General features: G+C 40.5%; 1 protein-coding gene across 4 annotated transcripts in view; it reads right to left on the reverse strand.

Annotated features, from left to right (window-relative positions):
- The window catches only part of FERMT1 (FERM domain containing kindlin 1), a 48,147-nt gene that overhangs the window by 21,632 nt on the left and 5,016 nt on the right, over positions 1-21,499 (reverse strand). For all 4 annotated transcript variants that reach the window (XM_054468184.2, XM_054468183.2, XM_063658983.1 and 1 more), the window contains 6 exons: positions 19,027-19,260; positions 15,696-15,842; positions 13,521-13,734; positions 10,738-10,840; positions 729-836; positions 109-240 (listed from right to left, as the gene is read on the reverse strand). In XM_054468184.2, the coding sequence (XP_054324159.1) occupies positions 109-240; positions 729-836; positions 10,738-10,840; positions 13,521-13,734; positions 15,696-15,842; positions 19,027-19,260 (938 nt within the window). The remainder of the gene's footprint in view (positions 1-108; positions 241-728; positions 837-10,737; positions 10,841-13,520; positions 13,735-15,695; positions 15,843-19,026; positions 19,261-21,499) is intronic.

Consider the following 21,499-nt stretch of genomic DNA (forward strand, 5'->3'; position numbering starts at 1 on the left):
CAAAATCAGATGAAATATTCTGTTACTTCTAATAAAGAAAAGTTCATTTATACTTGCCAATCAGTTAGAAGAAAGCCACAGTTCTAGGTGATCAGAAAAAGTTCATACCAAAAGGCTGTCTGCTTTTCCACCTTCTAGGGTTACTTCCAAATTAGAAAGCGCTGCTTCTATTTCATCAACCTCGGACTCGCTGGTAAAATCCTGTGTTTCAGCAGACAGCGACAGTTTGCTAATGTGGTACTAAAATGAAAACAGAGGTTTTAGAAATGTTATAAACAGAAATGTTATAAATATAAATGAATCCATTAGCCATTTTTTTCTTTGAGGACTATTCCCTTGGAATACTGAACATCTCCTAAAAGGAGGTCTCCTTCCTGTGTGGGGAAAATGACATTTTAACCTGAATCGTTCTGAGGTTCATGGTTAGTCATGTTACAACTGGTTCTTTCTCATCACTGATTGTGCTTTCAGTAGGGAAGGGATAATAATTGCAAGACTAGTGTCTTACATAGGATGTGAGCGTGTGTGGATTATGAGGAGCATTTTAAATTAAAAATTTGTTCTGGTCTGAAGAAGAAAGCAAAATAAAAAATACAGAAAAAAATTGCTCTCCTTATTTTCAGATATTTCTTCAAAGAAAAAAAAAACTAGTATGAAGCATATGAAACTTTAAGCAGAACAAACTTGGTTTGTCTCCTTCCAGAGAAAAGGTACTGAAGTTCCCATACCTGTAGAGCTGCAAAGATCAACATTTCTTCCTCTGTGCAATCAATTTCTTCTAAGAGAATGGCCCACCTGGCTTGTTCATAGAGTTGGTTTATTCGGACAGCATCATACTAGAGACAAAAACAGAAGTGTGTGTGTAATGAGTTATATTTATATCCCACAATACAAAAATTCTGAAACAACTGAGGCCATTCTCTGTCAATCAGATGCAGCAAACTTCAGCTCGGGTAAATGAAAGGAATACTTCTATTGTGCCATATACTCAGCCCTTTTTTTCTTTAAGTTTTTTTTTTTATATTTTTTTGAGACAGGGTCTCACTCTGTCGCCTAGGCTGGAGTACAGTGGTGCAATCAAAGCTCACTGCAATGTCCGCCTCCTGGGTTCATGCAATTCTTGTGCCCCAGCCTCCCAAGTAGCTGGGACTACAGGCGTGTGCCACCACACCTGGCTAATGTTTGTATTTTTTTGTAGAGACAGGGTTTCGCCATGTTGCCCAGGCTGGTCTCGAACTCCTGTGATCAAACGATCTACCCATCTCAGCCCCAGAAAGTGCTGGGATTACCGGCGTGAGCCACTGCGCCTGGCCCTCCAGCCCATTTTACTTCTGAATTCAGAACTAACTTTTTCCAAATATTTTCCACAGCTGCTGCTGCTTCTTCACAACCCAACTTTGATTCCATTATTTTGTCTCTCTTTTATTACTACATATTGGTAGTAATAGATAGTAAAAATGGTTTATATGATAAACAGTGTAATAGGTAAACAGTGTAATAGAAGGGATCCCCATGCTGATCTGCAAGCCCAGTGCAATCCCAAGCAGAATCTGATAGGATTTTTTAAATGAAACTTTATACAAGCGGATTCTTAAGTTAAGTTGGAAGACACAATGTTCAAATATTGCCAAGAAATTGAGAAAGAACAATGTTGAGTAAAACACTTGTTGTCCCAGACATTAAAACCTATTATAAAGTTACAGTAATTAAAATGGTATGGTACTGGTGTAGTGATTGATAAAGTGTCAATAAAACCTTATCTAGAAAGGCATTTTTATATTAAAATATAAAAGTGACATTTTATATCAGCAGGAGAAGGAAGAATCCAACACTATAAACAGTGTTGAAAATGCCTAGCCACTTGGAACACAAATTAAAAAAATAACTTTACACTATCCAAAAATATAAATTACAGATGGATTAAATAATCTAAACATATAAAACCACAATAAGATACTACTTCACATGTACTAGAATGGCTCTTATCTAAAAGACAGGTAATAACCAGTGTTGGTGAGGCTGTGGAGAAATTGGAACCCTTGTGCACTGCTAGGTGTAAAATGATGCAGCCTCTGTAGAAAAGTTTTGCAGTTCTTTAAAAAGTTAAACATAGAATATAATCCATCAATCCTACTCCTAGGTGTACACCCAAACAAACTGAAAGTGGCATCCAAACATGTACTTGTACAACAATGTTTACAGCAACAATATTCATAATAGCCAAGAGGTAGAAACAGCCCAGATGTACATCAACAGGTGAATGGATAAATAAAATGTGCTGTACACATACAATAGAACACTATTCAGCCTTAAAAAGGAATGAAATTCTGACTGGGCACGGTGGCTCACACCTGTAATCCCAGCACTTTGGGAGGCAGAGGTGGGCAGATCACTTGAGGTCAGGAGTTCGAGACCTGCCTGGCCAACATGGTGAAACCCCATCTCTACTAAAAATACAAAAATTAGCCAGGCATGGTGGCAGGCACATGTAATCCCAGCTACTTGGGAGGCTGAGGTGGGAGAATCACTTGAACCTGGGAAGCAGAGGTTGCAGTGAGCCGAGATTGCACCACTGCACTCTAGCCTGGGCAACAAGAGTGAGACTGTCTTGAGGAAAAAAAAAAAAAAAAAAAGGAATGAAATTCTGATATGTGATATAATGTGAATGAAGCTTGAAGATTTGAAGATACTATGCTAAGTGAAATAAGCCAAATACAAAAAAACAAATACTGGATGACTTCACTTATATGAAGTATCTAGAATAGGCAAATTCATAGAGACAGAAAGTAGAATAGAGGGGCAGAGAGAGAAGGCAATGGAGAATTATTGTTTAATGGGTACAGACTTTCCTTTTGGGATGATAAGAAAGTTTTGAAAATGGACAGTGGCCCAACCTGGGCAACGTAGCAAGACTCTTGTCTCTATTTTTTTTTAAAAAGTGGCTCTTGCCTATAGTCCCAGTTACTTGGGAAGTTGAGGCAGGAGGATTGCCTGAGGCCAGGAATTCAAGACCACCCTAGGCAACATGATGAGTCCCTGTTTCTACAAAAAAAAAGAAAAGAAAAAAAAAATTATCCAGGCATGGTGGCATGCACCTGTTCCAGCTACTCAGGAGGCTGAGGTGGGAGGATTGCTTGAGCCCGGGAGTTTGAGGCTGCAGGGAGCTATGATCACAGCTTGGGTGACAGAGAGAGACTCTATCTCAAAAAAAAAAAAAAAAAAAAGAGAGAGAGAAAATGGATGGTGGTAATAGTTGCACAAAACTGTGAATATCCTTAATGCTACTGAATTGTACATCTAAAAATGGTTAAAATGATAAATATTATGTATGTTTTACAATAAAAATCCCAAATGTATACATGAATATTCATGGCAGTATTATTCATAATAGTCAAACCATGAAAACAATCCAAATGTTCATTGATTGATGAATGAATATAGTCTACATAAACAAGGAAATATTAGTTAGCATTAAAAAGATATACAATATGATACATGCTACAATAGGAATGAATGCATGAATTCTGAAAATACTATGCTAAGTGAAAAAAATTATTCATAAAGTACCACATTTTGTGTAATTCCACTTATAGGAAGTTTCCAGAATAGGCAGATCCACAGAGACAGAAAACAGACTGATGATTACCCAGGGCTGGGAGGGTAGGAGGGAACTGGGGAGTGATCGCTAATGGGTGTGGAGTTTCTTACTGCGGTGATGAAAATGTTCTGAAATTAGATGGTGGTTAATGGTTGCACAACTCTGTGAATATACTAAAAACCACTGAATTGTACATGTTAAACAGGTAAATGTATGGCATGTAAATTGTATCTCAAAAAGCTATTATAAAACAGCTAAACAGAAAAACCATGACTATTATTAGATGGACACATGAGGGAATACTTTCTGTAATCTTTAAATGGGGAAGTCTATTCTAAGCAAGACGAGAGGCCTAAAAGTTATGATGCATAAGGCTGACTTGACAACCTAAAATTAAACATTTTTAATGGTAAGAAATATCCTAAAGAAGGTTACAAATTTATAAAATATAGGATACAGATTGAAAAAATATTTGAAATATTTGAATAATTTAAAAAATTTGTAATAAATATAAAAAATGATGTCCATCATATGCAAAGTACTCTTATAAATCATATGAAAAATATAAATAATTTAATAGAGTTTGTGGCAAATATATAAACAGGCAATTCACAGAAGAAAGCAAAATGGCCATAAAAACATTGGAAAAGATGCTCAATCTCACTAATTACTAGAGAATTCAAACTAAAACAAGATGACCTAATTTCCATTTTCCTATCACATCTACCTACATTACAAATACTGATAATGTTTGATGTTGGTGAGGATGTGGGGCTATCAGCCCTTTCACAGATGCTGTTAGTAGAAAGGTAATTTGGTGATATAAAGTTTTTAGTATCATTTTGCTCTTTGATAAGCACATCCAGTGTTACTGTTCCAAAGAAATGCAAGCACTTGTGAGATACTTTTACAAGAATGTTCAGCACATTTAAGTCCTGATAAACTATAGTTTAGCCTTTCCTTTGATTTTTTTTCAGTGGTTAAAAAAAGTGAGTCTGACTTAATTATACTGACATGAAAGACAGCCATGATATGTTATGAAGTAAAAAGAAGCAAGCTACAGAGAAAACAAATGATCCTACTTATCTAGGGAACACAAAGTCTTGAAAATCTATTAAAAAATATGTTTGTAAACATGTCTAAAAAAGTTTGCAAGGATGGTTGGTCATGAAGCTGTTAACTGTGGCTGCCTCTTAGGAGAATGGTCATGATACAGAACTGTTTTCCATTTTTACTCTAACTAATTTCTTTCTTATTATGTTTGTTTGTTTATTTATTTTTGAGATGGAGTCTTGCTCTGTTGCCCAGGCTGGAGTGCAATGGCGCGATCTCAGCTCACTGCAACCTCTGCCTCCCAGGTTCAAGTGATTCTCCTGCCTCAGCTTCCCGAGTAGCTGGGATTACACGAGCCCGCCTCCATGCTCCGCTAATTTTTTTTTGTATTTTTAGTAGAGACAGGATTTCACCATTGCTGCCAAGGCTGGTCTCAAACTCCCGACCTCAGGCAATCCACCCACCTCAGGCTCCCAAAGTGCTGGGATTACAGGCGTGAGCTACTGTGCCTGCCCTATGTTTGAGTTTTAAAAAATTAATTGTGGTAAAATATATGTAACATAATATTTACCATCTTAACCATCCCCCCACTGTTTTTTAGAGGCAGGGTCTCACCCTGTCATGCAGGGTGTAGTGCAGTGGTGCAATCATAGCTCACTGCAGCCTCGAACTCCTGGGCTCCAGCAATATTCCTGCCTCAGCCTCCCTAGTAGCTGGGAGTTTCCTCTCTGGAGGCCTGTTCCCATTTCTCCAGAGACAATGCTGCATCACAATGTTCCAGATCTTTCACACGTCATTAACATGCATCCTATAGGACTTCTCCCCGACACCCCCGCCCTGAGAACTCTTTCAGTGGGTTCTCCAGTGACTTAGAAACCAATATTTTCCTTGGTGGGGTTGGCTACTCATACCCTCTGCTTGGCCCTTTTCTTTGCTTAATTGAAGATAGAGACGGGCACGGTGGCTCACGCCTGTAATCCCAGCACTTTGGGAGGCTGAGGTGGGAGGATATCTTGAGGTCAGGAGTTCGGGACCAGCCTGGCCAACATGGTGAAACCCCATCTCTACTAAAAATACAAAAATTAGCTGGGCGTGGTAGTGCGTGCCTGCAGTCCCAGCTACTCGGGAGGCTGAGGCAGGAGAATCGCTTGAACCTGGGAGGCAGAGGTTGCAGTGAGCCAAGATCGTGCCACTGTACCCTAGCCTGGGCGACAGAGTGAAACTGTATCTCAGGAAAAAAAAAAAAAAGAAAAGAAAATAGAAACCCCAAGCTGGAATCCACATGGGTTCTGCCACCTCTCCACTCCTTGAATCCCTGTTTCTCCCTGTCTAGTCAGTTCAGTAAACCCTCCACGCTTGTCCGTCATTCCAACAACCAACAATAAAAATAAATAACAAAACCTACTTATCATAGTTTTCCTGCTCTTTCTTAAGAAGGGGTTACTATTTAGATCTAATTACTTAAGATTCTCTATTGGCCTAGGAGCAGCTTTCAGTATCCTCCAGGCCTCTTTTTAGAACAGATGTGCTTTTCCTGTACTGAACACTAAAATACTATGAACTATCAGGGTTCTAAAATGTGTGTTTTTTTAATTCACAAATTTTGAACACATTTAAAAAGGGGCAAAAGAGTATATGATAAATGAATTCATTATGAATGAATTTGAAAGGGACAAAAGAGTGTTCAATAAAAAGTTAGTCCCCCTCTCTACCTTGTCCCCGGAAATGGTAGCTTCTCTATGGGCTATTTTGCATCTTTTAATAATACACCTGGAGTCTGTTTCATATCAAAAAAGAGCTGATTAATTCTTTTTAAAAACAATATGGTGTGAATGTATTGTAATGTATTTAACCAAATCTCTAGCTATGGACATTTAGGTGGTTTCCAATCTTTTCCTAAAACAATATAATAACCGCCCTTGTATACCTACATGTCAGTTTGCATGTGTGAGTATAACTGTGCTATAAACACCTAGGAGTGGATTTGCTGAATCAAAGCTATGTAGAACTGTAATTCTGATACTGCCAAATTGCCCTCCATAGACTAATTTATACTTTGACCTACAAGCAGTCTATCAGAGAGCCCATTTCCTGACACTCTTGCCAAGACAGTATGTGAAACTTTTTGATCTTTGCCACTGTAAAGCATTGTAGTTCATTTTCTGTGAACTATATATTTACATCCTTTGCTCATTAATCTACTGGGTTGTTGGTCTTCTTATTATTGATTTTTAGGAGCTCTTTACATATTAGAGAAATTTGTCTTTTGTTTGTAGTATGTGTTGTAAAGACTTTTACTTTGTTATAGTTTGTTTTTTTTTTTTTGGCCAGGTGTAAAATTTTCATTTTTTATTAAAATGTACTAATCTTTTCTGGATTTTTCATTTTTTGAGTCTCTTATTATTATTATTATTTTATTTATTTATTTTTTGAGACAGAGTTTTGCTCTCGTTGCCCAGGCTGTAGTGCAACGGCGTGATCTCGGCTCACTGCAACCTCTGCCTCCCGGGTTCAAGTGATTCTCCTGCCTCGGTCTCCCAAGTAGCTGGGATTACAGGCACATGACACCATGCCTGGCTAATTTTTGTGTTTTTAGTAGAGATGGGGTTTCACCATGTTGGCCAGGCTGGTCTCGAACTTCTAACCTCAGGCGATCCACCTGCCTCAGCCTCCCAAAGTGCTGTGATTACAGGCATGAGCCTCTGCGCCTGGCTGAGTCTATTATTTTTGAAATGTTGAATTCTAGCATTTTACATATCTGAGATTTTAATCAGCACCTGTTACTAAGGACCTGTGGCCAGTATGAATCTCTCTGAAAGCCAGAGAAGCTCCCTAGTCCTCACTGTAGATTTTAGTTTCTACTTGTAGGGTGCCTTGTAAATTTGCAGTGGCTTATGGGTGCTCTTTCCTCTTCTTAGATTTGATTATAGCTGCCATGAGAACACAAATTACATCTTAAATGTCTACATCCCCCTATATTTATGCAGCACAGAGTAGTAGTCTTAAACTTGATTTTATCTATAGCACTCATAATTTTAAGAGAGGGGGAAGGGAATACTGCCATAAGTACTAAAGTGGTTGAGGATCACAGTGTCCTCCAAAGCCATGTCCCACTATCCTGAGTCTTCCTGTCACCTTTGGGTTGACAGTTTCTGTGTGGCTGTTAGATTCAAATAGGTTTCACTTTTTAGGCTATGAAGAAGGAGCTCCTCACCAATTAAGCAAGCAGAGGCTGGAGGCCAAAGAGCCAGAGACAACAGCCCTTGTGACCCTCAGCTTCAGTGTCCTTGACCCCTTCTGGAGTACGATTCGTTTGATTTCTTCCACTTTTTAGATAAATACATATTCAACCCTGCTCCTCTGTATTTATACCAATGATCTGCCATTATCTGGCTTATTTGACTGTGAAGTCACTTACATGTTCCTAACTGTTTTTCAGGGGGCAGATGACTCAGCTGCATTCTTTTTAGCTCAAGCTTAGTTCTGAAGCAGGGGATTGAACGGGGGAGTCTCTTGGCAAAGAAACTGCTGGAAGGGTCCCCAAAGACCCTATGAGTCCTTGGGCTGAGTGATCCTGTCATCCATCAGGTGCCTGAACTGGGAAAGCCTGACTCACAGCATGTGGGGTGAGGGGCAAAGAAAGTACCAGATGTGGTCTCTGTCTCCAAGGACTTGGTTGTCTATATTTAGGAAAAAATCCACAGATATGGTATGATTTGAGGTGTGAGTCCTAAAATTGTACAGTACTCAGCTGTGGCTCAGAGAAGTCAAAGCCCCACGTGACCGAGAGTAGAGAAAAGCTCCTTTCTGGGAAGAGTGGAACCTGAATGTGGTCTCAGAGCAGGGTTCTGATACTGGGGTTCTCGGACTTGGAAGTTTGATTATCAGGTGGTCCATAAGCTCGTATGAGGAAACGCACCAACTTCGTTCCAATTGCACCAACTTCGAATGGAAATTTAGCATTTCCTCCAGGATGAGCGTGAGCCATAAACCACAGCATTGCAGAGTACTTGTCACTCTGTGACCACCAGAATCAAGATTTTTTTTCCTTCTGTATGCCAGTTGTTGCTGCTGTCTTCAAGCAATTCTCATCCACATCACTACTTTGAAATTATGGTAGTTATCAGAACTACCACCAGATCTTCTTTATTCAATTAACTAAAAATATATTACTATATACATTTTCAAAAAGGGTTTGGCCACTACAGTTTAATATAACTGTTTCATTTTATAGTCCTATGTATTTTAACTTATTAATTTGAAAACATTATTTTAATATACAACAGTTTTGAGTTCTCAGTACCCAGCTTAGTTCTTGGCCTACAGTAGTTGCTCAGTAAATAAACACATAAACAAACAACAGATGGGGCACAGATTTGAAAAGATAAGATGGGACCAAATTACTGACTTAGTAATTGGAAAATGCATGGGCATATTTTATTTATGTGTTACCTATTTTCAGAAAAAAATGTAAGGCAACTTATTAGAACACATGGCATACAACAAGATGGCTTAAATTAAGAGTTAAGCAAGGAAACACTAAAGCTGAGTCATGAATGAGGCTTAAAAATAAAATCACAAAAAAGTATGGATTTGGTTTTAGCAGGCAATGCAAAAATAAAAACAAAAACAAAAAACCTGGACAGTTGCATAATTCACAGTCCAGTTAAAAAAAAAAAGCCAAGCCAATTATGTAGGAGAAGCAGTACAGTAATTTCTTCTGGAGATTTTATCGAAGAAAAGCCAAAATTTGCCCTTTTACCATGATTCACTTATGCATTCCAAACACAAGCTTGGTCCACGGGATAAAAATCAAGGACTGAGCAGGAACCTCTCCTTAGAAATGACAAAGGACAAGGTTTGTTTTGAAGACGCCATTTGGGGAAACAGTGGAAACTGAGGTGAGCCTTTGCAGACCAGACCTAAAGTGAGGACCAAGGAGAAGACAGTGCCTCTTACAAGAGGTGGAAATGCTGCTGCACATGAGAAAGGGTCTGTACAGAAAGGCTGACCAAGGCAAGCTCCTGCAAGTGTCTGGTAGTAAATGGAAAAGAGCAATAAGCACAAAACAGTGATGGGAGCATGCGACACGGTGACCCTGGGCACTCAGAGGACCAGTCATCCAGTTTATATCGTCGACACTGGGCCATTGTACTGCTGACTCTCAGCTCTTCAAACAGGCTCATCAGGAGCAAGGAAGAGGAAGAAGTTCAAAGGACTTATCATTAGTTATTCTAATAGACTTCAGGGGGAGATGTACAGTGAAAATAGAATTGGTGACCAGCTGGGTCACCAGGCGAGAAAAAGGGATTACATAGATGATCCCTTTCCCCCAATTCCAAAGAGTAAGCAAGCACTGGAGTGCGGAGTCCTGTGTGCACCATCATGTGGTCCTAGCTTGTTCATGGGAACCTGCCTTTAAACCTGACCTCTGACAACTCCTTTCCTTCCTCAGCATTAAGAACTCCAGCTCTGGCTAGATGCGGTGGCTCATGCCTGTAATCCCAGCACTCTGCGAGGCCGAGACGGGAGGATCATGAGGTCAGTAGTTCAAGACCAACCTGGCCAATATAGTGAAACCCTGTCTTTATTAAAAACACAAAAATTAGCTGGGCGTGGTTGCATGAGCCTGTAGTTCCAGCTACTCGGGAGGCTGAGGCAAAAGAATTTCTTGAACCCGGGAGGTGGAGGTTGCAGTGAGCCAAGATCGTGCCACTGCACTCCAGCCTGGGTGACAGAGCAAGACTCTGTCTCAATTAAAAAAAAAAAAAAAAAAGAACTCCAGCTCTGTGAGCCGCTCTCGTCTTATTTGACCATTCCTGTGAATGGAGGGGGGCAGTGCATGCCACGCTAGGCACAAAGATCCCTAGAGACTCTGGCTAATCTGGTAGCAGCTTACTGTGCTCAGTAGAAACCAAAGGATAAAAATTCAGAGACCGAGGTCCATGTATCAGTCTCACCCTGCAGGGCTAAACAGGCGATCACACAAATAAATTCATCCTCATTTTCATAAACAAATGCCTCACCTTTATCCTTTCATGCATTCGTATTAAAAAGAGAAAGACAAAAGAGAAAAAGTTGCTTACTTTAGGATTCAAGTCAAAGAAAGAGTAGTATTTAAATCGTAACAGCAGCTGCTCATCCTCTTGGATGCCTTGTTCCATAAGGGAGCGCGAGGAGTCTAGCCAACTAGAAAACAATAGCATGAGTTTTAGAAGCCAATCAATTTTACATATATATCCATTATGATATTATGTCATATATTATATACTACATATATATATCCTTGAACAAAATCAGGGTGTGTAATACAGATAGAGTATCCCTAATTTGAAAATCTGAAATGCTCCAAAATCTGACACTTTTTGAGCACTGACCTGAGGCTCAAAGGAAATGCTCACTGAAGCATTTTTGTTTTGTTTTGTTTTGTTTTGTTTTTGAGCCAGAGTCTTGCTGTGTCACCTAGGCTGGAGTGCAGTGGTGCAGTCTCGGCTCACTGCAGCCTCCGCCTCCGAGGTTCAAGCAATTCTCCTGCCTCAGCCTCACGAGTAGCTGGGACTACAGGTTCATGCCACCATGCCCGGCTAAATTTTGTATTTTCAGTAGAGAGGGGGTTTCGCCATGTTGGCCAGGCTAGTCTTGAACTCCTGACCTCAGGTGATCCGCCTGCCTTAGCCTCCCAATGTGCTGGGATTACAGGTGTGAGCCACTGCACTCGGTCTCGCTGAAGCATTTTGAATTTCAGAATTTTGGATTAGGGATGCTCAACTGGTGAGTACAATGCAAATATCCCCAAACCTGAAAAAGTGTAAAAAACAAATTCTGAAATCCGAAACACTTCTGGTCTCAAGCATTTTGGATAAGGGATACTCAACCTGTATAATAAAAACCAGTAAGCACATAATAATAGCTTATATTTGCATTTTATCTTATAGTCTTCAAAGTGCTGTATAGATTTTTTTCTCATGGATACTCTAAAGTAATCCAATGAAGGGGACAGGGAAGTTCTTATTATCTCAGCTTTGTAGACAAACAGACTTAGTCTGAGTGACGTTAGATCATCCTTAAAGGTTACAGGCCTCAGCCAGGTGCGGGGACTCATACCTGTAATTCCAGCACCTTGGGAGGCCAAGGTGGGCAAATCACCTGAAGTCAGGAGTTTGAGACCAGCCTGGGCAACATGGTGAAACCCTGTCTCTACTAAAAATGCAAAAATTAGCCAGGTGTTGTGGCACATGCCTGTAATCTCAGCTACTTGGGAGGCTGAGGCAGGCAGGAAAATTGTTTGAACCTGGAAGGTGGAGGTTGCAGTGAGCCGAGATCATTCCATTGCACTCCAGCCTAGGCAACAGAGACTCTGTCTCAAAAAAAAAAAAAAAAAAAAGTCACAGGCTTGGTTATGGGGCCAGCTTGAGAATCCATATGTCCTGACCACCCGTTACCACTTCTCCTTTTACCAGATGGTTTGCCCCAATGCCAGCTCTGTATTACTGTCTAGAACTTTCTGCAATGAGAGAAATATTCATATCTGTGCTGTCTGATGCATTAGCCCCAGCTGAATGTGGCTGTTAGTGCCACATTTTAATTTTAATTAAAATCCAGTCCACATTTAGATATCCACATGTGGCTAGGGGTTCCTGTACAATACATAGTAGAGTTCTAGAGTTGAGAAATAAAACTGGGGAAAGAGGATGACCAAGTCGAAATCACCATCCTAAAGGAGTTGACAGTCTGCTGGGGGAGACCAAGCCTCATAATAAAGGGACAATGTGATGTTGGAGTGAGCAAAGTGTCAGGACGGAGCTACAAGGAGGGGGCTGATCTTGAAGGTAATACTTGAGCAGGAGACAGTATGTGGTTGGGCCTTAAAGGACAGGTAGGGACTGACCAGTTGGTAAAGGGGAATGGTCCTGGAGGTGAGGCAGTGACAGAGTGAGTGTGCACCTGGGTGGCACGGGGCCATGGGAGCACGGGAGGACATGGAGACACCTGCTAGGGCCAGATCTTCTAGGAAGTTGAATGCTGTTGACAGGTTTGACTTTATCTGGTAGGCAATGGGGAACAACAGAAATGGCAGTTTCAGAAATAGTTTGGGTATATTTTCTGAGACCATTTCAAACAGAGCTCAAGGAACTTGCTAATTAGAATGCCTAAAGAGAAGAGCGACGGCTGGGCGCGGTGGCTGTAATCCCAGTGCTGTAATCCCAGCACTTTGGGAAGCCGAGGTGGGCCGATTACCTGAGGTCGGGAGTTCGAGACCAGCCTGACCAACATGGAGAAACCCAATGTCTACTAAAAAAATACAAATTTAGCCGGGCATGGTGGCGCATGCCTGTAGTCCCAGCTACTCGGAAAGCTGAGGCAGGAGAATTGCTTGAACCCAGGGGGGCAGAGGTTGTGGTGAGCTGAGATTGTGCCATTGCACTCCAGCCTGGGCAACAAGAGCAAAACTCCATCTCAAAAAAAAAAAAAAGAAAGAAAAAGAAAAAAGAGAAGAGTGACATTCTACAAAAGACAACGTAAGCCTGGTGGGTCACCTTGGATTTCCCCCACTGTCCCATGGGGACCAACACACTTATTAACTACCCTACATCCCATAAAATATACTTTGCATATCTGTAGTGGTAAAGAATTACTATTCACAGATAGTAAATCTATTGAGTTACCCAAACATGTAAATTTAGGCACACTTTAAATATACTGAAATGACCAAAGGCTGAATTTTTCCCCTTTGTTGCTAAAATCAGCACTAACTTTTGCAAATAAAGTACAATCCCTAGGCCTACCAACTTGAAAATGAAACATGACATCCCATCTCTTACTGTGTCGGCACTAGCTCAGGGAGAAGTAAAAGGAGCCGTATTCTTACCCTGCATTGAGCTTGGCTTTATCAACCAGAGACCGAGGCTGGTACATATCCGCAAGTGCTTCTGAGGACTGGGGGGGTTGGCTGAATGCGAGGATGCTGCAGTTTTGTTCCGTCAAAGGGCTGTCACTGAACCAAGTCATGGTGGATGATGCTGGTGTTCCATTGATGGGGTCATATATAGGGGTCATGGTTTTACTGTATAAACCAGGACTTACTGCAAGGCAAGGGGAGCAAGAACTATGATATGAGAATCCAGGGATAGAAATCTTCAGGAAAATATTAACATTACTTACACTAAAATGAGTTTTGACTTTAAATTTGGCACCATTTAAAATAATATAAGTCAAGCTGGGCACTGTGGCCCACGTCTATAACCCTAGCTACTTGGGAGGCTGAGGTTGGAAGATTGCTTGAGCCTAGGAGTTTGAGACCAGCCAGGGCAACATAGCAAGACTTCATCTCAAAAAACAAACAAACAAAACCCAAAAAATAATATGGATCATGATGGCAGAGAGATTAGTAATACACAGGTAATGGTCTTATCTGTAAATTCAGCTCCTCAAAAGCCTTGGAACTTAAATATGTAAAAGCCTCCAAAAATCAACATGGACAAACATTGGGGACCACCTCTTTTCTTTCTTTTGTTTTTTAGACGGAGTCTCATTCTGTCGCCCAGGCTGGAGTGCTGTGGTGTGATCCTGGCTCACTGCAACCTCAACCTCCCGGGTTCAAGTGATTCTCCTGTCTCAGCCTCCTGAGTAGCTGGGATTATAGGCATGAGCCACCACACCTGGCTAATGGAGACCACCTCTTTTCTAATAATTCACAGTTTTCCTATTTCAGTAGGAGTCTTGGTATTATCAGAGAACTGGAGACCTCATAGAATGCATGTACCCAATATGTTTCAGATAGCCCCTTAAACAAATAGCAGGACTTGCCAATTTTAAGAATTCAGTAGGCTGATGATTTATAAATCAGCTGGCTCTAATTTGTACAATTTGTTCTTTTCATTGGAATATACTATGCAAGAAAGCCCTCAATCTTGGCCGGGTGTGGTGGCTCATGCCTGTAATCCCAGCATTTTGGGTGGCTGAGGCAGGCGGATCACTTGAGGCCAGGAGTTTGAGACCAGCCTGGCCAACGTGGCAAAACCCTGTCTCTACTAAAAATACAAAAATTATCCAAGTGTGATGGTGCACACCTGTAATTCCAGCTACTCAAGAGGCTGAGGCATGAGAATTGCTTGAGCCCGCGAGGCAGAGGCTGCAATGAGCTGAGATTGTGCCACTGCACTCCAGCTTGGGTGACAGAGCGAGACTCTCTCTAAAAAACAAAACAAAACAAAACAAACAAACAAAAAATGAAGAAAGAAAGCCCTCAATCTTGCAAGCAAGCTAGAGATTTGATTGTTTTGATATAAAAAGAAAAGGATGCTTCTCCTCCAGAATTTTCACCTGCTCTCCTCTTGCATGCCCCATAAAAAACTGAATTCAGGAAAGAATCACACAATGATACAATCATGAAGAGAGAAGTGTATTTGAGTGATTTAACTTATCTTTTTTCTTTTATTTATTTTTTTGAGACAGGGTCGTGCTCTGTCACCCAGGCTGAGTGCAGTGGCACAATCTTTGTGCACTGCAACTTCCACCCTCAGGGCTCAAGCAATCCTCCCATCTCAGCCTTCTGAGTAGCTGGGACCACAAGCGTGCACCACCATGCCCAGGTTATTTATTTATTTATTTATTGTATATTTTTAATGGAGATGGGGTCTCACCATATTGCCCAGGCTGGTCTCAAACTTCCGAGCTCAAGTGATCCACCCACCTCAGCCTCCCAAAGTGCTGGGATTACAGGCATGAGGCACTGTGACCAGCCACTTACCTTTTTTCTAAATATCACTATTTTATCCCAAATTTGCAGTCAGTGGTTCTAAAATTTTGCATTCATCGGCAACGTCAGATATACAATTAAAATAATGAGTTATTAAACATGCTTGATGAAAAAAGTCTGAAACACATTTCTGTTAATTCTAAACTTAACTAGATAGGCTTTCCTCATCACATCAGTTCTGCAATTTTATTTCTCCTTTGTTTGGTGGGGGTGGGAGGAGAGCTATATTTCTCTCTTGAGTTTTACTGTATGTCCAAACAACAAAACACCTGTCAAAAGTCTTACCTGATGAAACTGAAGCTGTTGGAGAACTCTCCAGGTTTAGAATATCTTCAGTTATGGGTTCCTTATTATTTTTGTCTTTTTTCTTCTTCTTCTTAAAATAGTCACCACATGGCTTTAACAAGGAAAGCTCTTCTGATCTTCTAATATCTAGAAATAAATTTTTTTAAAAATGAAGAAAAAGTAAAAACAAAAATCCTTCTAAGACTCAGAGTCATTTTGTGCATTTAAAATCATTTCTCAGGAAATTTCTGAAAAGTAAATGGGACTAAACTGCATCCTTTTTGAAGAAATAGAAGGGGAAAGGGGAACAGAGACCTCCAAAGTAGGTGGGGGGAGAAAACAGTGGAGGGAGATTCAGTCTAGTGAAATTTCTAGTTAGAAAAATTATTATAAAAATATTTCAAATGTATCTAAAGCAAAGGGAATGGTACAATGTTCCCTTCATGTGCTCCCCAGCTTCAGTCATTACTAGCTTTATGACATTCTTGTTACCTATTTACCACCAACTTTACCTCCCTCTCCCCTTTCTTCCTGATATGGTTTGGATGTGTCTCCACCCAAATCTCATCTTGAATTCCCACGTGTTGTCGGAGGGGCCCAGTGGGAGGTAATTGAATCATGGGGGCAGGTCTTTCCTGTGCTGTTCTCGTGATAGTGAATAAGTCTCACGAGATCTGATGGTTTTATAAGGAGTTTCCCCGCACAAGCTCTCTGTTTGCCTGCTGCCATCCACGTAAGACGTGACTTGCTCCTCCTTGCCTTCCACCATGATTGTGAGGCCTCCCCAGCCATGTGGAACTGTAAGTCCATTAAACTTCTTCCTTTTGTAAATTGTCCAGTCTCAGGTATGTCTTTATCAGCAGCACGAAAACGAACTAATAGACCTCCCTTCCTTGCTCCCTCTCCCTTTCCTTTTTCCAGTTTTTTAAACAACCAACAAAGGTACTGCTTCCTTTTTTCTTTATAGACCACAGATCTTGAAAGTCTTTCTTTTACACATTTCCCATCAGCTCATTTTATCCCTGTGGCGACACCCTCATGCCCTGCCCATTTCTTCTTGGTCCTCACCATGTCAGCACCCCTGACTTCTGGTGGAATCTAGACCATGCGTCTTTCTGCCAGAGGCTTTGCTCTGATGGCTTGCCAGGGTCTGCACTGCAACAGCTCACACATTCAGGGAATTAACGCTCCCCAAGAGCGACCTCCAGTGACTGTCCAGGGTGCTGCATAAACATCCTTACCCTGAGGCTGTGTCTACACTGTCTTCCAGAGGTCGCCAGCTGCTGAAGTGTAACCTGATTGGTGACACTCTTCTCTTTTCAGTCTTACTTCCCTGTCTCCAACAGTATTTCCTGGCATCACCTCCCAAATAAACTATTTGTACTTGAATCCTTTTCTCAGGGTCTTCTTCTGGGAACTGAAACTATGATAATCTCCATTTCTCCCATTAATCAAATATATTTATAATTGCTGATCAGAATTGCTGATAACCTTTAACTACACTAGTGGCTATCATTCCAGGTAAAAACCAATTAATTTAGACTTTTAGTCTCTGAGCAGCTTTGTTGAAGGTAAGTGCACTGATTCCATTAAATTCTGTCATCATTTCGTTCATATACTGCTCAGTGCTGAGACTGAGCCTAGCAGTTTAGCTTGACTCTCCCCAGCAGCCAAGGATTGTCAGGTTGCAACACACCTGTGACCATTCCAAATGCATAATTTATACACAAACCTGGTCATGAATAAAAAATTTCACTGTGAGCACTAAAAGCAAAACAATGAAACAGAAACACCTGTATCTTCAAGGTCAAGATTTGTGTCTTTTCTGTTCTTCAAGGGAAAAACCACTGAACTGCTGCATTTGATTTCACTTCAATGGATAAGATATAAAATGCAATTATTACAAATGCCAAGCTGAGCCTTTAAAACTATTACAAAGAGATAATCAGGAAAAGAGAACATCTGACTTCTTCTGTTTACTTGAAAACTAAGTTTTTGGTCTCAGCTGTGATGTGTGCTTCCAGTCCACTGTGGTGTATACAATATACTATTTTATGTAATCATTTACTTTGCTTTCAATTCCTTATTAGAATATAACCAAAAACACAAGGTGTCCTCATGTTTGCCATTTGCACACCAGGGACAAGACTGCAACTTACATTCTGTAATGAAAGTTTCCATTCATTTGTTCACTCAACAGTTATTGTGTGCCAGGCATTGTGACTGGAGTGAGGAATGCAGAGATGCTCAGGAAACGATTTCTGCCTTTACCCTACTTCATATACCATACCAGCCCCCACTGCCCAACCCTGGTATTCCCAATCCTGTTCATACTTTTTCTCTTTTTTTTGGGTACTATCCATCCCATTTTAACCTCTTATATTCTTTTTTAACTTGTTACATTTATATTTTAAAATCTGTTACATTTATATTTATTGGTTAGTGTCTGCCTCCGCCTGCTAAAATGCAAGCTCCAGATGGCAGGGATTTTAGCTTTGTATTGCCCCTAGCACTCACCGCAATGCCTGGGACACAGTAGGTGCTCAATAAATATTTGCTGAATGAGTGAACAGTTTATGGTTTAATGGGAAAAATAGATTACTCACTATATATCACTATATATTATCTATTCTGGGTTCAAATGTTGATTTTTGGTTTTGGAACCAATGAATATGCCTATAATACTTTCAAAAATTATAAAATGAGAATACCTTCATGGGGTGTTTCCTTCCCTTTATGGAGTTTTATAAAGAAAAATTGGTTTGGGTAGTGTTGTCTTTATGACTGTTAAATTATAGGATACCAAATCTATAAATAATTAGGTTTAAATTCACAATTAAGTGTACTTTTCTGCTTAATCACTTCATAAGTGATTTTTGTGGGCAGAATTATTTACTTGAGCCAGGTCTTAAGCAATTAAGACTTTGGAACACCATTATCTCAAAAACAATAAACACACATAGCTCTATGGTGATTAAGTATTTAGTACAACTCTTTTTAAATCTTAAATACTGTACAATAATGTTTGAGTATAGCTTGGATCAATAAATTTGGGGGGGCAATCTTAATGGTTTATCTTGTCTATTAACAAATCTCTTTTGGAATAGTTTTAAGCTTTGTGGAGATGCACCTGATTTATGCCAATAATGTTCCACTTGGCTTAACTCCATCCACTTAAATGGCTGCAATACCCAGAAGGGCTTAAACATGTGCTTCCTAATAGGTGAGTGTTCTGTAGCCAATTGCTTGAAGTAGGCAGGATGCACACATAATTTTCCTGTCTACCTTTGCAAGAGTCTACAGGGCACAGGGGCCCTTCCTGGGTACTTACTCAGGGTTTTGCAGATATCACTGACAGCTTTAAAAACCACAGCTGAGAAGCTGACTCGCAACCTCACCATCTTCAAATTCGGCAGGCGAAGGCGCAGCATTTTATGCTGAGGGGTGAAGAGAAGCTTTGCGTCTGCCTGGACCCCATATTTGTCCAGGGTCCAGTGGGTTTTCAGAAGCCAGCAATGCTTCTGTTCCCACCAAAGAGCAAAGTCTGACCAGTCTTGGGATATGTCTGCAAAAATGAAAACACAATTAAGTAAAATAAGAGAGGGCCTAGCTTGGAGGGTCCTGGAACTGCAGAGTCAATTTCATTGTGTGCGAAAATGGAAGCCAACAACTGGTCTCCAGCTCCCCATGGCCTTTTACAATTCAAGGCTCAACAACTTTTGGCTTCTTTCCAAAGTCTCCAGGGAAAAAATATGGACTGGGATAGCATTAGGAGAAATACCTAATGTAGATGACAGGGTTGATGGGACAGCAAACCATCATGGCACATGTATACGTATATAACACACCTGCATGTTCTGCACATGTATCCCAGAACTTAAAGTAAAATAAAAAAACATTTAAAAAATTAAATCAAATAAAAAAATTTAAAGATAAAATAATTAAAAAAGACAAAAAAATAATAGGGTCGGGTGCTGTAGCTCATGCCTGTAATCTCAGCACTTTGGGAGGCTGATGCAAGCAATCACCTGAGGTCAGGAGTTCGAGACCAGCCTGGCCTACATGGCGAAACCCTGTCTCTACTAAAAATACAAAAATTAGCCGGGTGTGGTGGTGGGCACCTGTTAATCCCAGCTACTCCAGAGGCTGAGGCAGGAGAATCACTTGAACCTGGGAGGTGGAGATTGTAATGATCCAAGGTCGCACCATTACATTACAGCCTGGGCAACAAGAGCAAAACTCCATCTCAAAAAAAAAAAAAAAAAAAAAAAGAAAAAAGAAAAATAGGGACTAAACCTTACTATCATTTACATTTAGATACTGTGGAGGAAAAGAAACATAAAAATGTGTTCACAATGAATGCTAAAGTTCTCTTCGCTAAAATCTCTCTGTGCCATGGCCTTTTCTGAGAAAGCATCTGACTTTGTTTAATCAAGATTATTTCTCTTATAGAAATGTATCCTTATACCACTGTGTCACAAGGGAGTAGCAATAGCCTCCAATCAAAGTCCACACAGAAGTATGGTACAACTGACATTTCATTCTTCTCAGTAACGTCCAACTCTTTATCAGTACCACCATATCCAAAGTGTCTAAAATGAAGTCAGAGTTAAAATATTTTCTCCCTCTCAATGTTAGCACCAATGCCAATCTTTCCCTTCCTTTAACGTTGGCATTAAAATAGAATCTTTACCCTTCATCAATATTGGAGTCAATTTTCAATCTTTTATTTTTCAAAATGAAGAGCTACCAGTATCTTTGTTTTCTTATTTTTCTTTAAATGATTTTTTCTTTCTCTTTTTAAATTAGAAACCCTTTTTTTTTTTTGTTTGAGACATAGTCTCACCTGTTGCCCAGGCTGGAGTGCAGTGGCATGATCTTGGCTCACTGCAACTTCTGCCTCCTGGGTTCAAGCGATTCTCCTGCCTCAGCCTCCCAAGTAGCTGGGATTACAGGTGCACACCACCATGTCAGGCTAATTTTTTTTTTTTTTTGAGATGGAGTCTCACTCTGTTGCCCAGGCTGGAGTGCAGTGGTGTAATCTCAGCTCACTGCAACCTCTGCCTCCCGTGTTCAAGCGATTCTCCTGCCTCAGCCTCCTGAGTAGCTGGGATTGTAGGCACGCACCACCATGCCCAGCTAATTTTTGTATTTTTTGTAGAGACGTGGTTTCACCATGTTGGTCAGGCTGGTCTTGAACTCCTGACCTCGTGATCCACCCACCTCAGCCTTCCAAAGTACTGGGATTACAGGAAATTTTTGTATTTTTAGTAGAGATGGGGTTTCACCATGTTGGCCAGGCTGGTCTTGAACTCCTGACCTCAGGTGATCCACCCACCTCAGCCTCCCAAAGTGCTGGGATTACAGGCATGAGCCACCGCTCCCAGCCAGAAAACGCTCCTCTTAATGCTGTTAGTAGAAGCATAAATTGGCACAACTATTTTGGAAAACCTTCTGAATCAGCATTTTTTTTCTCTGAACTATACCACCCAACAGAAATGATCACTGAAAGACAGGTGTTATAGCAGCTCTTTCTGTAAGTGCATGAAAATGGAAACAACCCAAATGTCCATTAAGAGGTAAGTGGATAAATAATTGTGGCATATTCATACAATGGAATATTATATGGCAATGAAAACGAACAAAAACAATATGCAACAGTATGGATAAATCTCACAGACATAATGTTGAGTGAAAGAAAATCAATGTGTAAGAGTATATCCTTTATAATCTCATTTGTGTAAAGTTCAAAATCAAGCAAATGATTCCTGTGGTGTTAGAAGTCAGGACAGTGGTTACCTTTG

Source organism: Pongo pygmaeus, chromosome 21, assembly GCF_028885625.2.
Source record: "Pongo pygmaeus isolate AG05252 chromosome 21, NHGRI_mPonPyg2-v2.0_pri, whole genome shotgun sequence".
Taxonomy (NCBI): Eukaryota; Metazoa; Chordata; class Mammalia; order Primates; family Hominidae; genus Pongo; species Pongo pygmaeus.